This window comes from Periophthalmus magnuspinnatus, chromosome 23 (genome assembly GCF_009829125.3).
Source record: "Periophthalmus magnuspinnatus isolate fPerMag1 chromosome 23, fPerMag1.2.pri, whole genome shotgun sequence".
In the NCBI taxonomy this organism is placed as follows: Eukaryota; Metazoa; Chordata; class Actinopteri; order Gobiiformes; family Gobiidae; genus Periophthalmus; species Periophthalmus magnuspinnatus.
The window spans coordinates 7550853-7567450 of record NC_047148.1 but is presented as its reverse complement, the minus strand read 5'-3'; the positions used below and the strand labels follow the sequence as shown (position 1 = coordinate 7567450).

Here is a 16598-nt window from a genome sequence, read left to right as displayed (position 1 = left end):
TTTATCTCAACAGAATGGCCATAAAATATTTTTTAGCATTCACACACTCAAGAAATGCACAGTTTGATCAATACTAAGTACACAGTTTGGGAACTGGAACAGGGATTTAGACTGACATTATAGTTTCATCCAATTAATCTGCTGGTTATGTTTATGTTTTTGCAGTAGTTGAATTGTCAACAGCCAGCTTGTGATCTAAAATAAAGTATGTGGTGAAAAAGTCAGTGGTAAAATGTGTAATAACCTCAGTCCGGGCCATTTCCTCACCAGTATTTTGATTTTGTAATATTGTGGTAGCATGCACTACATGTCTCCCTCGAAGTTTGCTTTGGTGAAGGCTTCCAGTAATGTAGTATATGAATCTCTCTGAGTGGTCTAAGCCTTAGAAGCAGCCATCTTGTAGCTACATGTTGACTGTCTCTGATATATTCCCCCTTTAGTCCTGGCACAGTGGTGTTATAGGTCCACTGTGATGTTTCTACCCATAGCCCAGACTGGGAATTCTGTGAGGCTAAACAGAGGGACACCCCATGTGGTGATGGCCAACATGACAACAGCCACTCCTATCAGGTTAACTCCAAATCCAGCTTTAACCTGTACAGGGAGAAAATAGTATAAATACACATTCACTGAATATAACTCTTAAGTACACTGTTATGGGCAAAATAAAATATACAAGATTTCCATGGAAAGAAGGCGTAAAAATGCATACTTATATATTAAACATATACCTATTTGTTTTCAATAAAAATATCTCATACACTTATGAGCAATTTCTCATGTAATTTGTTTGGTTATTGTTCCCATTGCAACACTGTGTAGATTATGATTGTTTTCATTTACCATGTCTCTGATTTGCACATGCCCATAACTGAAGACAATGGCGTTTGGAGGGTTTCCCACAGGAAGCATGACCCCGAATGAGACGCACATGGTGGCCGGGATCAGGGTGTGCAGAGGGTTAATCTGCAGAGTCTCTGACTGTGGGGGGAAAAATAAATAGAAAGATTAATGTAAAAAATTACCTGACGTAGATACTGCATTATTCTGGTGTAATCAACCTTAAAGATATATTTTTGATGAGGAGATGTCATAGATATTAGGTTGAACTGAACATAAAACAGGTCCTTTAATCAGACCCTGACATATACTCTAATGTGGATCTTTACTGTAGTCCTACCGAACAGAACGATTAGTTAACGATTAGTTGACTAAACACATTTTGGGAACTAAAAAAACATCAACCGATTAATTGACTAAACTAATAAAGGCCTACAGTCCTACACCACTGTGCCAGGACTAAAGGGGGAATATATCAGAGACAGTCAACATGTAGCTACAAGATGGCTGCTTCTAAGGCTTAGACCACTCAGAGAGATTCATATACTACATTACTGGAAGCCTTCACCAAAGCAAACTTCGAGGGAGACATGTAGTGCATGCTACCACAATATTACAAAATCAAAATACTGGTGAGGAAATGGCCCGGACTGAGGTTATTACACATTTTACCACTGACTTTTTTGCCACATACTTGATTTTAGATCACAAGCTGGCTATTGACAATTCAACTACTGCAAAAACATAAACATAACCAGCAGATTAATTGGATGAAACTATAATGTCAGTCTAAATCCCTGTTCCAGTTCCCAAACTGTGTACTTTTCTTGAGTGTGTGAATGCTAAAAAATAGTATTTGTAGGTAGGGGGCAGCATTGTTCTTTTTCTGTCTCAATGCTTCCAGCAGTTAACCCTGATACAATGCCTATGATGAAAATGATGTTATTAACAGTGTTGGGAAGTAACTCAATACATGTATCTAGCATACTAATTCTGAGTAACTGTATTCTGGCACAGTGACATTTTCATTTGGTGGTATTCAGAATGGTTACTTTTCTAAAATCAAAGGAATAGATGGCAGTGCATGATCACACAATTTAGGCACATAATTTGAGAGAAAAATATAAAACATTGCTCTTGTTTTGCGAGCAAGTGTAGTTTTTCCTTCTTTGATCAGCAATAAATAAATGCATAACAAACAGTGAAACAAATATAAAGCTGATGCAACCCTGTGTGAAAGTATTTAGGATACAGTACTCTGATTGGACCATATATCACAATACGTTATAAAATGCATTTTAATGCTTGTATTCAGTATTATGTAACTGAAGACATTTTCAAAGTATTCTTCAAAGTTACTTGTTAAAGTGAGTACATCAAATAGCTAAAAAATCACTCTTTAAGTCTCACTGTATTTTGAATTTCCTCCCACATATAGAACATGGGAAAGGTCTATTACTTTTTATGCTTTTCTGGTCCAAACTTCACGAAATAATCAATAAAACATAAAAAATACAGTGTAAAAACACATGACAATACCAGTGCACAGAGTATGGGCAGAAACACAGTGAGAGTTGCTGGGTTGGAGGCGAACTCTGTGACTGCGGACACAAGCAGACAAGCCAACAGGGTCACAGCCCACGGGGGCAGGCCGCTCATGGGCTCCAGCTGCCGGCCAATCCACACTGACAACCCGGATACCTGAAACAAACAACAATATTGGGTTAAAAAATATTTATAAGGAGCACTTGATGTATCAATGTGTTACAGCAAAACTAGCCATTTCCACCTGCAGTCCTTGTCCAAGTTGATGTCAAAATGTGGGTAGATATATTGTTTATGTACCAGTACATAGGTCTCCCTGCTGTCATTCACTCTACCAACTCTTTGATATGTATGATTGCTTTCTTATTTTATTGACAAATTATTTCTGATGTAGAATTAAAAAAGCTTCATACATTGCAGCAGTTTGTATTTCTTTGCCTAAACAACATTATAAATCTGTACTAAGAATTATACACAATAGCCCAAAACACAAAAAGCAACAATATCTATGTCAATGTCTAATGTCTATTATTCACTAACATATTCTGGAATCAGTAAGTATTACACTCGTAAATACAACACATTACCTTACAGCCGGCTGCCAGAGCATAGCCTCCTCCTACTAGGATCACAATCTCCCACGGCATCAGCCTTTGAAAATCCTTCCAGGTGATCATAGGGGTCAGAGAGTCCTCCTCCGAGTCTAAACAACATAAAAAGTATCGAGATTTTTAAATACTCTAGGGACTACAACTGTTTATAGCTAAGTTATTCTTTCTATTGTGAGATTAAGAGGGTGATCTTGTCATTGTATCTTTGCGTATGAGTTGTATTTACATTCTAAGTGACTATTGACATTTTGCATAGGACATAGAACATAGGACCTTTAACTTGTAGTCTAGTTTTATTTGGCAAAAATGTCTTGCCAATTTAGAAAAATGTAGTCTATTCACCTATGTCTTTACAGCCAGATGTGCAGGACGAGGAGAAGGGCCTTTTAGCAGGAATGAGAAAAAGGAGAAAACCCAACAGCACAGACACAGTGGCATCAGTCCTGTAGCCTTTTCTATAGTAAGGGACAGTAGTTAGTTTATATGTGAATTTGTGTATTATAAACAATATTTGTGCTTACTTCTCAAACAGGGAGGTCCATCCAGGGACAAAACCTGGCTCTCTGGTGAACCATAGCAGAGTCATCAGAACGAAAAACACTCCAGTCACCACCTCAGGGTAACTGCACACAAATAACCCAAACAATTTCTACAGTACAACCATTTATTTACAAGTGTTTTAGATTGGTGGTCACATGACCAAAGTGTCAGGTAACAGTTTATTAAAGCTCTATATAAAACTGAACTGTTATTATGATTATGCTGACCTGATTGGTCCCAGTTTTTCATACTCCTCGTGGATCCTTTGCTCCGACAGCATCTCGCGTCTGGTTTTGCGTTTCTTACTCAGAGAACACGTCTCCCTGAAACTAAGCACAGAATACACAACGTTACCATAACCTCAGCGTAATAACAGTGTTTAGACCACACATTTAGGGTCAGCCTGGGTTCAGTCTGTGACCACCAAGTTAAATAGAATATGTCTTTATCTTACAAAGCCACAGACAGAAGGATTATTAGTATTGCTGTGTCCGCACTGATGACACATAGAGGCCAGTGTAAATGTAATTACATACAGTTGCATATGACAAAAGATAAAACCTATAACACAAGGATAGGGTTATGGGCGTAATATTGTTTTCCCCATAGACTTTTCCAAAAAATTAAATACTACAAAAACAACTTTGAAATCTTGAAAATACAGCAACATGTATTCATCAGCTTGCTGTTGATAAAGTTTCAAATATACTTATAAACAGAATTATACAATTACAATTTTTATGCACATACCCCACAACTTAAGCTACCCACTGTGGAGCTCAATTTGATATCAAGTAAAATATATCTTGCCAACTTTGACCAAAAGCACAAAAAATGAATGCAGTTAATTTGCTTGTAAGTGATCACTAAAGACACACACCTAGAGATTTGCCAAATAGTGTCTTTTACCTGCTGAACAATAACACAAGGCTGATGATGTGTGATATAAAATAAACTATCAACCTTTCTCATATTGACCAAATGTTTTTAATTAGTACACACAAGCCAAACTTACTTGCAGCCCAGGAACAGGAAGTGCAACCACAGCCAGGTGAGCACTAACATGATGATGGCGATGGGGAACGAGAAGATGAACCAAGTGCCGAAGTTTATGACTTTAGCATCTGGATACCGCCTAGAAAACAATGAGAGAATAGCTTTAATTATATAGTATAATAAAAAGCAGCTTAGTGACCTCTCATTGGCCCCATTCTTGTTAACCTTCAATAATCTGCAGTCAGTCCTTTATTTGTCTATGTGCTTCTGAGTTACAAGTGATAAGATTTGTCAGTCAATACATGCACTTTTGTAACAATCGGGTGAAAGATTACTCTATTACTAAGAAGAAGGAATTACTGCAGCATCTTTTTGTTTTTTATACCATTGTAAACAAAGACTTTTTAATGTCTCTCTGCTGAAATCATCACTTGTTTTTTGGATTTGTTTCTTTGACTGTTTTCTGTTCTTTCCCTGGTGTGAATATAAATTAGGAAAGCTTGAAAACTCTCTGAATGTGTCTTTAACCCACCTGGACTCCAGACAAGGTGGCCAGCTTGTTCCCTTTTAAACCGGGTAAGTTATTGTCAATGGCAGAAAACAAGTCTTGGGAACAACCTATTTGCATCCAATTTGGAAAACTTGGACTAGAAATATCAGGTTGGTCAAAAACATGATTGAATTAATGTTGAATGAAATGAATGAATGACTAAGCTCAAGCCTTACATTTCTCTTACATTGTAGTCAAACACTGTATAGTTTGTTGTGGTTCAATTTAACAGCTCACAAAAGCACATTCTTAGACAAACTTCGACCTTTGGAGCAGATTTTGAGAAGCTTATAGCTGTGAGTGGAAGTGGAGGGTTTGCCCGGATCAGTCACCAAGGGAGAAAAAAATCCTCTACACAAAATAAAAGTATAAATGTTCTCAAAAAGACCCTCCTAATTAGGTCTGTGCATGTAAATGATCAACTTAAGGCTTTTAAATCAAGAGATTCACAGCTAATCCCCTGTCAGTAAAAACATGTAGTTTTGAGCAGTGTTCGGACTTTGGAGAAACAAATTTGACTCTTTCTCTGTTAAATGTAATTATTAAAAGTGTGTATTGTTTATATTCAGCTAGTTAATATTAATATACATAAAACAGAACTGAAAATCCAAATTGATGTAATTCATTTTTTGGTCATGATATAAAGATTTTATCTCAATAAAATGCAATTTTACATTCAAAACTCCAAAAGCAAGTTTTACCATCAAACTGCTCAAACTTTAGTGTTATGTTTCCATTAATTCATATCACTTTGCAACCCTTAAGCCGTATTCCTGCTCTCAGTTTTCTCAGCTCTCATTGACTTACAGCAGTCTGTCTTGATTTCCCAATATCTACATGAACTCACGTGTTGAACTGCTCGGCGAAGATGAGGTTGGTGGAGGTGCCGGTGATGGTCATGAGCCCTCCGATAGTGGAGGCGTACGTGATGCTCAGAGTCAGACATTTACAGATCATGTGGTCCCTCTTCGTTGGGTACTGCGAGTCCCTCCTCATCTTCACTCGCTTTACGTTGGGGATCTCCACCGCCACCTACAGACAGGAAGGAAAATGAGGTATATCACTGTCTGAATTTATACACATCTATAGGCTGCAAAAACATAAATACCATGTTTTCAATCGTTAAAATGAATTACTTGAATTTAGAACTTGTCCTGACTCTTTATTTTGTAAGAGGATTTAATTTTTTTTCAATTCAGAGAACATGTCTTGTTAATGAAATAAGAAAAGTGCACTACACAAGCATTTTCTTACCCCATTAGCAGATAATTTAGTTAATTTCTCCTAACTAAAAATTACAATCTTTCCACGAGAGTTGGGTCGTGTAGTCGTTCTCATCCAAACATATACATGCACAATACATGAACAGGAAAATTCAAATGCCCTATAATGATTGAATGTGGTCTGGATAGTACTGTTTTTCTGTGTATTTTTTAATGTGTAGTAATTATAATAATTGATGATCCAATAGTCAAGTCACAAGTGGCTCTTAACTGTTGAATCCACTTTCTATGGCTGTGTCCAATCTCTGTTCACTTGTCTCCTCCATTATCCTCCTAAATGATTTGATTCTAGAGCTGTCAATCATGAGGAGGAAAGAAAAATTTCTGTCAGTCTCTCTCTCCTTTGTGTGCATGATTGACACCTGAGGAATCAAGGGTTTTCCAAATGAAATAAACTGGATGCACCAGACCCTGTTTAAGCAGTACTGACCTGGGGTAGATGTCCATTTGTGTTATTCATGATGCGTGAGTTTGGACACAGCCCTAAACTGTTCAGCTCTCCACTCTGTAACAAAACACAAAACATGTACATTTACAATCTGCTGCCGTTTTTAAACAAATACTGGTGATTGGTGCTCACCTCACTGACTGTAGAGAGCTCCTGTTTAGTGCAGTTATTGCTGTGGAAAGAAGGTCAGTTGGATTATTTCTAAAATACAGAAATATAATAGAATCTTACATGTTACTTTAGAAATTGCACCTGTCATCTCGATAGAGCAGCTCCAGTTGATTTTTCTCTACGTTTTGTTCTTTTTCTGAACCACAATAAAAGGCAGAGGGAATTCAGAATTGTCAGCTAATAAAAATATTGTTAATCTAATATCACAGTTTAGCTAACATCACTCTTACTCTTGTTTTTTCTCATTTTGTGGTTTACGCTAATAATAAAGTCACCATACTCTTACTTGAGTACAGTTTTTGGCTACTCTACCCACCTCTGTACTTAGCATTAATGTTGCAATTAAACTCTGAAAAATAACATGCTATTTTCTAAAAACATATGAGATTTCCCATACCCATGTTGTCCTGCTGACCGTCCTCTGTCTCGTCGGTGCTGTCGGGGTTCTCCAGACTGTCGGCGAGCCCGGTGCAGATGAGCTGCTGCAGCACGGCCTCCGCGATGGGCATCACCATGGCTGTGGTTGAGGTGTTACTCAGCCACATAGACAAGAAAACCGTGCAGCACATGAACCCCAGCACCAACCTGAGAGAGAGGGAGTATTACTGGTATTGTAAAAGATAACATATCATTATTATTGCACTACTTAAATCAATTCCTTTAATGTACTGAGTTCACTTGAAGAAAATAAATGTACAAATATATATTTGTTAATTTATTTGTCAAACATGATCGAAATCTAAACACAGATTTAGATAATTCTTGCTATCCAAGTAAATAAATTTACTATCATCTCGTCCCCTATATCTGTCTGTATTCTAATGCACTTCAAAGCTTTTTGAACTGAGTTGAATATTGTATATTTGCCTGGGGCACACCATGTGATTTGGATTACATATGAGTAAGGCTTGTAGGATTAAGCATTTTAATATGCACTGGATTTTCTAATGCCAAGAACAGTATGCCAAAAGGTTAATGCATTTTCTTGCATATGGACAGAGAGGTGGAGCTAATTAGAGCCATTCAGTGTTTATATCAAACCACTTTTCCACCACATGATATCTTTTTTTTTTCTTACATTCCCGGTTTGGCTCCTGCGACCATCACCATCCTCAGAGCGATACGTTTGTGCAGGTTCCACTTCTCGATGGAAGCCGCAAGGCAGATGACTCCCATCAGCAGAAGAGTGGTGTCTTTACAGTACTCTGCTGCTACCTGCACAATCACAACAACAACAAAAAAACAACTTATCAAACTGAAATGTACTAGATTAATCAGGGCTCAATATATCGACTAGCTGGTGTAGGTACCATGTATGGCTGATATCACAGCTTTCAGTCAGCTATATAAATATTTATGACAATGCCAACTACCACATATAAAAGAGATCTAAAACTGATATGTAAGAGTTAAAACATTATCATTTTCTAACAGAATTAAAAAATATTGATTATATGTATTGGCAAACCAATTGTAAACACATTTTGTAAAGAGAACTATGTTTACTTGTGCCTCACCCATTTCCCCAGTTCAGTTTCATGTTTGGATTTCAGTGGTTCTAGTAATCTGCTTCACTTCCCTCTGCTGAGTTCACTGCCTTTCGCTGTTATGTAAGACTGTATTTCTCACCTCTCACCTACAATGTATGCTTTTACTTTTTTATGAACTACAATCAATCCTCAATGAGTGTCACTGTCAGTGTCCTTTCATAGACACAGAAAAATCCAATCTAAACTGCATGCCACTAAACTTTGCGTGAGGTTTCAACCACATCTCTACTACACTCCAACTCCACTCCAGCAGCAAAACTATCAGCCACCTCAAACTCTCCTCCTCTACATCTTTTTTATCACAAACTTCCTAAGGTCCAAGTTTATTCGCTCAGTACAGTAAACCATTCATTGGATGCATTGGATAAAAAAATAATGAATTCATAACTGTAAGCGACCATGTGTTTGGACTACCCCAAGAGTTTTACCATAATAAAGTGAAATTGTTGCATAAATCTCGTTGCTGATATATTTATGGAACAAGAGGCTTACATTGGTGTTAACAGCAGCTTTGTCACCGTTTGCCACCACGATTATGTCACAAGAAACTTTTATGTAACAAAGATTGAAAAGAGAGAAAGTGATATTGTATGAGAGACTGGTCAAATGTGCTGCTTTAGTTAATTGCAAAGTATTAATTTAGGGTGGTGTTGGTCGAGCATTTAAAGCCTTATAACCGGAAAGTTGCTAATTCAATTCCAGCTTACACTTGAATACTGGTGTACGAGTCTAATAGCGCTTTGAGAACACAGAGCCCAGGCATAGTATTTGCTTTATATATGAGTAGTCAAGTTAGTGACCGTTTCTCTGTCACTCATTTAATTACTGGTAGTATGACTCCTTATACATTCATTTTTTAAAGGTGGCTATTTAGCTTTGACGTACTTTTCTGTCTTCTTGGAGACAAGGAGGTGTCAGATCTCGCTCACAGTAAGAATGCATGTTTTTCAATGTATTTTTTAGCAATAAAAACAAGTAATTGAATAAATGTCATAAGTGAGATAATGACATACTGTGGAACGTTCGAGGAAAGGGACCTTTGGGGATCAACAACATCAACAACAAAATTAAACTTTTGTAGAAAACCTATTCAGACACAGGTCCTGAATGAAACATGAGGCTGTGAACCCCTGCCACTGTGATGCTAAGAACAGGAAGAGTGCGCCCTGAGTTTGACCCCAGGTTTACTGTATGGAGACTGTGTGTTATAATCTCATTATGTTACATTTAGTAAACCCGACTTCTTAAATCCAGGCTTCAGCTGAATACCCTCTGCATTTATTTAAGCCTTTTTCACTGAGATCTTGGGGTGACAAAAAGTGCAGCAACAGGTTAAATAAGGACTTACATGTGACACATTACTACAAATACTGGTTACTACAGCTCAACACAAGTTAAGGCTCACGATTGATGTATTATTATCGATTAATGTAATATCTGAGTTACCATATCTTATTAATTAATTTATTTCTTATGTTTATTGTACAGTTTGTAGATTTGGTATATGCCCACCTCATCGTGTCACTTGGAAAGACCCTGACTGACAAGTGTCTCCTCATGCAGTATAGTATGCTACAGGGTTTCTGCAAATGTGCATAAAAAGTTGCCAAATCAAGGACTGGTTCTGACTCACCTCACTAGACTTGAGCACCCCAAACAGTGGATAAAGGAAGGCGGGGACCAGGGCAGCAGCACCCAAAGGAACTGCTTCCGACACCCAGTAAATGGCTGTGACAATCAGAACATATGCACAGCTTGCTTCCTGGAAAAAAACAAAACACTGAATCATTGCATATCCATCAAGTAACATAAACTTAAATGTAATAGCTGTTTTTGTCATTACAATCAATAAGATTAGTGTTATTATCAATGAGACATGGAGGAAGAAGAAAGCTGCTTACCGAAGTTGACAGAGATTAGGTATTTATTGAAATTTAATAAAACTGAATTTATCTGATGCGGCATTTTTGTTATGTAATATGAACATTATGGTCCTCTTTCGCCATAAGCACCATTAAACTCTAAATGTAAAAAAAAATAATTAAAAACTAAAGACCAAACATGTGACTAGCTAAAGTCTTATACCCCCTATTATATTTTTGTAAGCCCTAATGTATTTCTAAAATTTTGAGGAAAATCACAAAGATCAAACAATAAACAATAACATATAGACAAGTAACTGGTATAGGAAATTAGAGTTTAGTGAGCTCTAATTTGGAGTGATGACCCCAATAAAAAAATATTGAAAGACAGTTCAGTAGCGCCACCTCAAAACTGCTGCAATGAGAGCCCAGCTGAAAAAAATGACAGCCAGAATCATGTCAGGACAAAAATAATATTATGTCAGTGTAGCATTTGTGTATTTTTATGATCTGGACATAATAATATGTGATTAAACTTCTATCTTTACAAATGTCTCTCCAGCTCCCTCTGCAAAATGGGATGGGAAAATGTAGTTTTGTCGACAAACAATTTGAAATTTGGTACACACATCCTTCCCTCATACTTTTACAAACTTGTCCTAGGGTGAGGCAGCAACATCAGGACATATCTGGGATCAAAAGATGTTAAAAGCATTTACATAAGTATGGTCATAACGAGCTCTTAACAACATGACATTCTGAAAGTATAAAAACCCTGTAACTTTTGAGAACGCTGTCTGACTATGACAAACCTAATGTAGCGCCTGTGTATTTTGATGAGCTGGAGAAGATGATGTGTTCATTAAAATTCTGTCTTTAAAAATGTCTCTCCAGTGCCCCCTGCATTCATTTCTTGTCAATTTTGTTCATGAATACATATCATAGAACTCACTAATTGGAAATAACAGAAAAAATACAAAATTTGACCAATTCAGTATAACATGCTCAGGCATACAATTGTATGTAGCAGTCATCAAAACTGAACCCTCCATTACATCTGCTGTAGCGTTGACCTAAGTGTTGACCTAGTATGTCAATGATGTCCAAGAACAAAAGTCAATATCATTACTTTCATGATAAACCCAAACAGAAAAAAGACAAATAATACATATTGTGATGCTCTGAATCCACCCTTTACAGCACTAAAACTTTCACTATTGTCTGAAATTATGGAAAATCAAAATATACATGTAAATTTAAAATATAATTTCAACAAAGCTATCCTCCTTTATGTGATCCGCATGCATCTTTTTTATACCATTCAGTCTTATTACAGTAGCCTCTATTTCTAAATAAATAAAGGAACATTGAGGGATTTCCACTGTGGAATTAGACCAGGAACACAGTACATTTTTTTCATTGGTTATGGTTACACAGGTACTCAAAATTATTATCAGATTTTTGGTGTTACAAAATTACAGCAAAAAATAACTGATTTCCTGCTGTTCATCCTTCTGTCCCTGTATATTATTTACCGGTAAATAATTTTAAATGTCTAGAAAGCAGAAATAACTATATCTTGGTGTGCATGTGAACACAGTCATTGATACAGATCTAATAGACTGGACAACAATTGCAGTAACCTACAGACATCACATAATAATGCTTTAAATAGCATGAAAAAGCAATATCAAAAGGTGAAAAAGAGGGACAAAGAGATATCTGATTGATTATTGATTGTTTGTTCCATACAAGCCAAGCAGTGCTGCCCATGCAACAAACTTTACAGCGACGTGTCCAATGCAAATGTCAATACTAGATCATTTTAAATGAGATAAAGGCTTTGTGTCCAAGAAAAGACTAAAATTTGGTATATTTGTTGCTTTGTTGTTTTACTTTAATTTTGTCTCTGTGAGTCATCAATACTTTCCTGTTAATTGAAGGTGTATTATGTAGTTCTATTTCTGGTGGGGTATCTGCTTTGTGTTTGTCTCCATGGAGAAATGATAGCTTTTCCTGCATATTGAACCTTTCTAATCTAACTGTGATTTTTTTGGACAACGATTGAAACTGCTTGATAAGACTCTGGATTCCCTAAGTTCACATAGAGAACTGAAAACATTTTCAATATCTGCATTACCAGCCGGCACACTCCACATTCTGCTTCTGGACACTTGGACAAATAATCTGGTGGTGCTGACTAAATATCACTAAGTAGAACTTTTAAGAACTGCTGTGTCTTAGAAGACAGACGTCTTCTAAGAAGACGCACAAGCACTGGTCTAAGAAGTGAGTTTTTTTATAATTGGGTTAAGAGTTGAGACTTAAGTATCAAAGTGAGTGACGCACAGGCTCCTATGGTGAGCTGGACTCGGTTTGTTTGGTCCCAGCGGGCTTTCGTATATTTCCCTGCCAAGGTCAAAGCTCTGATGCCAGAACACAAGTCTGGTCATATTTTCACCAGCTGCTACAGTGAAGGGACGGAACCATAGCCCCAGTAGTGAGGTGGATAAAATCAAATATGCTTTTATGATAAAATTTGAACATGATTGTTGCTATGTCCTTGTCCTAGATTATTATAATCTAGTTCTAATATAGTTCTAATTTAAGTCATATTTAAAGGTGCACATGCTTTTTCGTTGAGGGGCTTATCTCCGTGGAGATGCTATTCTTTTGACTGTGAAATATGTGGATGGTACAGAATAAACCTATGTATCTCCATGGAGACAAGTAGGTGACACGACCAGGCCAAGTTGCAAGTTAGATCTGCTCACAATAAGAATGTATGTTTTTCAAGGTATTTTTGAGCTATAAAAACCTGTTAAGTAAACGCAAAATACATAATACTTAAGAACATTTCAGGCAAAGCAATGACATCTCCATGGAGACAAGAAATGGTAAATGGTAAATGGTCACATTTTTCATTAGCGCTTTTCTACCTTCAAGGCACTCAAAGCGCTTTACAACAAGAAGGCGGTGTGACCTCCACCAGAAAAGTTACACAGTGCAACTTTAATAAAGAATGGCAAATGCTCTTTTCTTGTTTATTGTGTTTCTATGAGTGGCTCCGATATAATTGAGTCAGTGTCACATGACATTATCTGTTTGACCTCAGGTTGATAAAGGAGAAAGAAGCTGAATGAGCAGTTTTCTATTGATTGTCTCATCACAGTCCTCTTATCTCAGGGTTAGGCTGAGGATCATCTTTTCTTTTGTAAGATTAATGAATTTGTACATGGTCCATAACAAATAAAGAATAAAGAAAGAAAGAAAGAAAGAAAGAAAGAAAGAAAGGAACTGGTGTCCATATGACTGGGGACAAAACTTCAATGAACAAACAACTTGTTTTCAATATCAGATACTCCTGCAGTATATCAAAACTTGAATAGATATGGGTACATGTTCTGTCCCACATAGCCACTTGTTGAATCACAATGTTAGTAATAAGAAATTATACATTTAATTGTCTTTTCAGTATATGAAATGAAATAATCATGACTTTAATATTGATCCAAATAATTCCACTAATTTTTGTTCCCCAGTAATGAAGCAGCCCTACTTCCAGTCACGTGGCTGATATCGTGAGCCCAAATGTCAACAATAAAAGGTGCAGATTTTATGAGTACTTTCTGCCTGTGACCTGTCCTGACATGCCCCCCACTGGTGTCCCCCCTCATGTTCCCCTCATGGACCCCCATGTACCAGAGACACAGCTGTATGACCTCCTCTACCTCCTCACCCTCCACACATGCACTCCTGCAACCTTCATCACATTCCTGTCCCGCCTGGGGTCCTCTGTGTCGTAAGGGTGCCACGCAGGGCTAAATATCGCAGGGCGAACTCATTATCACACATTTATTCTGTTTCTCTTTAGTCCAGTGTTGTTCCTTTGTTCTCTGTGGGTCCAAGCTGCGGGGTGAACTTGTACCAAAATGTTCCTAAGTCCAGGCACGAGAAAGACAGTGGGTTATTAAGCGACAGATGGGAAATGAAAGACATCTTTATAGTAAAACTAATAAACATTTCTGTGTCAACATTTAAATGAATGAGTTATGTAAGTCATGCAGTCAATGGAAACCTCTGGACATGAAGATCAACCCAACACCAACCCTACAGATCAACCCTACAGCAATGTAAAGCAATGTTAACTGTGGTTACAACAGTAAACAACCTTACAGTAATTGCTTTACCACTGAGCCACTGCTACTGTCATTGCTACAAGCAACTCCAGTATAATAACAAATCAAGTTATAATGCAAAAACAATGCTGTTAAACCGACTTTGTTGTAAGACCATCAAAATTATAAACATTCTTGGGATCTGACAGGTGCATTGCTTATGAGAAACAGGTACCAGCAGTAAGTATGCAATACATGTATGGCCAGGCTCACTGATATTTCACACAATGATGCCATGCTTTGAGCAAAAGCATTTATTAATTCCTTTGTAATAACAGAAGAGCTGCACAACATATTATGAACCAATCGACTTGACATGTGACAATGATGGTTTATAATAACAAATTACACATGTGGGGAGGACTAAGCCAATGCAAATTGTGAAATGAAGATAACTTTCAAGTAACTTTGTGCATTAACAATATAAACATTTTACTACATCTAAAGGTTGTAAAATATCTTTTATTTTCTTTATGTTGAAAATTTTATATAGAACTTCCAGAGAAAGTAACTACTTGAGTAACTTCTTTACTTCAACTCAAGTCATATTATTGTGTTATTAATTCAAGTCATATTGTTTAGTTAATATAATATACATTTACAGCGATATAATTAGGCTACTCTACCTACCTCTAGTCAGTCATGTAATCTCATTATCATTAATAAGGATTGTCAGTAAAACCTACACAACAACAGCATGTACAGCAAAGTTAACCAGCACTGATTCTTTGGAGCCTGTGTTTGTGCAGACTGGATCACTGCAGATTAACATGCACAAGTTTCAGTAGGCTATTTGGACCAAGTTTCTTACAACTCAAAAGCTTTAAAACTACAACAGAAACTGGCATAATCATGTGGCGTGGAATAGTTGACATGTCCTTTGTGTTTTGGAGCGGCTCTTATCTCTCTCATCAACATGTGGTGACATCTCCCCTTCACTCAGACAGAACTACAGTAGAACAGAGGGGACAGTGTTCCAATGAGAGCCCTGCCCACGCCTCTCTCAACTCAAATCCTAAACATCGAGTATCAGCCCCTATCAGAGCTGCAATCAACAAATAAAACCAGGTATTTGCAATATGAATATTAAATTAATTAACTATGTAGGTGGGGGTAGGTTTAATATGTTAGTTTGAATTTAGTGGCTTCAGTTTTGGATATCTGTGATTAAAATGTTCACTTTGCTGAGTATGTTATAAGAAAATGTAATGTATGGTTGAACAACGCAATGTTTCAATTTTGTTCAGAAGGCAAAACGTAAAACATGTGTTGCGCCTGATAATATTAACAGATCAGTAATACAGTGCAACAGACAGTATCACAACATTGATGTAACTAAATGCTGACGCAAGTATATTTTTCTTTATAGTGTCAATGCAGCAATGGACTGTTAGTAAAAAGAATTAAACTTCACCAGACATGCAATAGGTGAGCAATGCAACAAAAGAACTATTGGTGAACCATCTCTAATTATTTCCTAATGACCATTTTGTGAGGGAGGGATAGTAGCCCCCCAGCTATGGACTGGCATCAAACTACTTCATTAGCTTGTCACTAAAATACTATGTTTAGCAAACTAAAGATAAAAAGGTGAACACTGAATAATTGATTTTACATTTCAAACAACACCAGCCGGGGGCGAGGTATCTATAGTTAAATGAGCAAACAATCATTTAAAACTTAACTCTCTACACTTTTTTGGCATTTTATACAGTTTATGGAAACAACATAAGCCACAATTTTGGAAAAAATCCAATTACTGTTTTCAGTCATACCTGAATGAAACATGCTTAGGCCTACTTAGTTTGATAAAGATCCTCGTGCACATTTGCAGTTCATTGCATGTGTTTTGAGCACAGTGCGCTCGTGTGGGACTCACGCTGGTTGGATGGATGAGCGGCAGCGGCAGCAGAGAGAGCGGGATGAGAACCACCACGAGCAGCTTCCTGGCCCTCCACAGCTTCCGGAACAGATCCATCCTCGCAGCGGCCTCTAACCTCATGAGTAACCCGGCTCTGGAGAAG

General features: G+C 37.2%; 1 protein-coding gene across 1 annotated transcript; it reads right to left on the bottom strand.

Annotated features, from left to right (window-relative positions):
- Nucleotides 1-361: 361 nt before the first annotated feature.
- On the bottom strand, nt 362-16576 carry slc13a4 (solute carrier family 13 member 4). Its single transcript, XM_033990373.2, has 16 exons — nt 16454-16576; nt 10168-10296; nt 8063-8199; nt 7382-7569; nt 7066-7120; nt 6946-6985; nt 6796-6870; nt 5930-6114; nt 4552-4671; nt 3764-3865; nt 3518-3619; nt 3339-3451; nt 2973-3088; nt 2380-2541; nt 844-981; nt 362-594 (listed from the first exon to the last, which is right to left on the bottom strand). Exons 1-16 carry the CDS (start codon nt 16574-16576, stop codon nt 457-459), a joined length of 1923 nt encoding a protein of 640 aa, XP_033846264.1. The 3' UTR covers nt 362-456.
- Nucleotides 16577-16598: the final 22 nt, after the last annotated feature.

What these genes read in the sequence shown, in the direction of transcription:
- slc13a4 (XM_033990373.2), bottom strand. Translation starts at nt 16,576, where the DNA reads ATGAGGTTAGAGGCCGCTGCGAGGATGGATCTGTTCCGGAAGCTGTGG. An exon ending in TTCGCCGAGCAGTTCAACAC is followed by an intron (nt 4,672 to 5,929) that starts GTGAGTTCATGT and finishes ATTGTTTTCTAG; the next exon opens with GCGGTATCCAGATGCTAAAG. An exon ending in CTCTGGCAGCCGGCTGTAAG is followed by an intron (nt 2,542 to 2,972) that starts GTAATGTGTTGT and finishes TGTTTGTTTCAG; the next exon opens with GTATCCGGGTTGTCAGTGTG.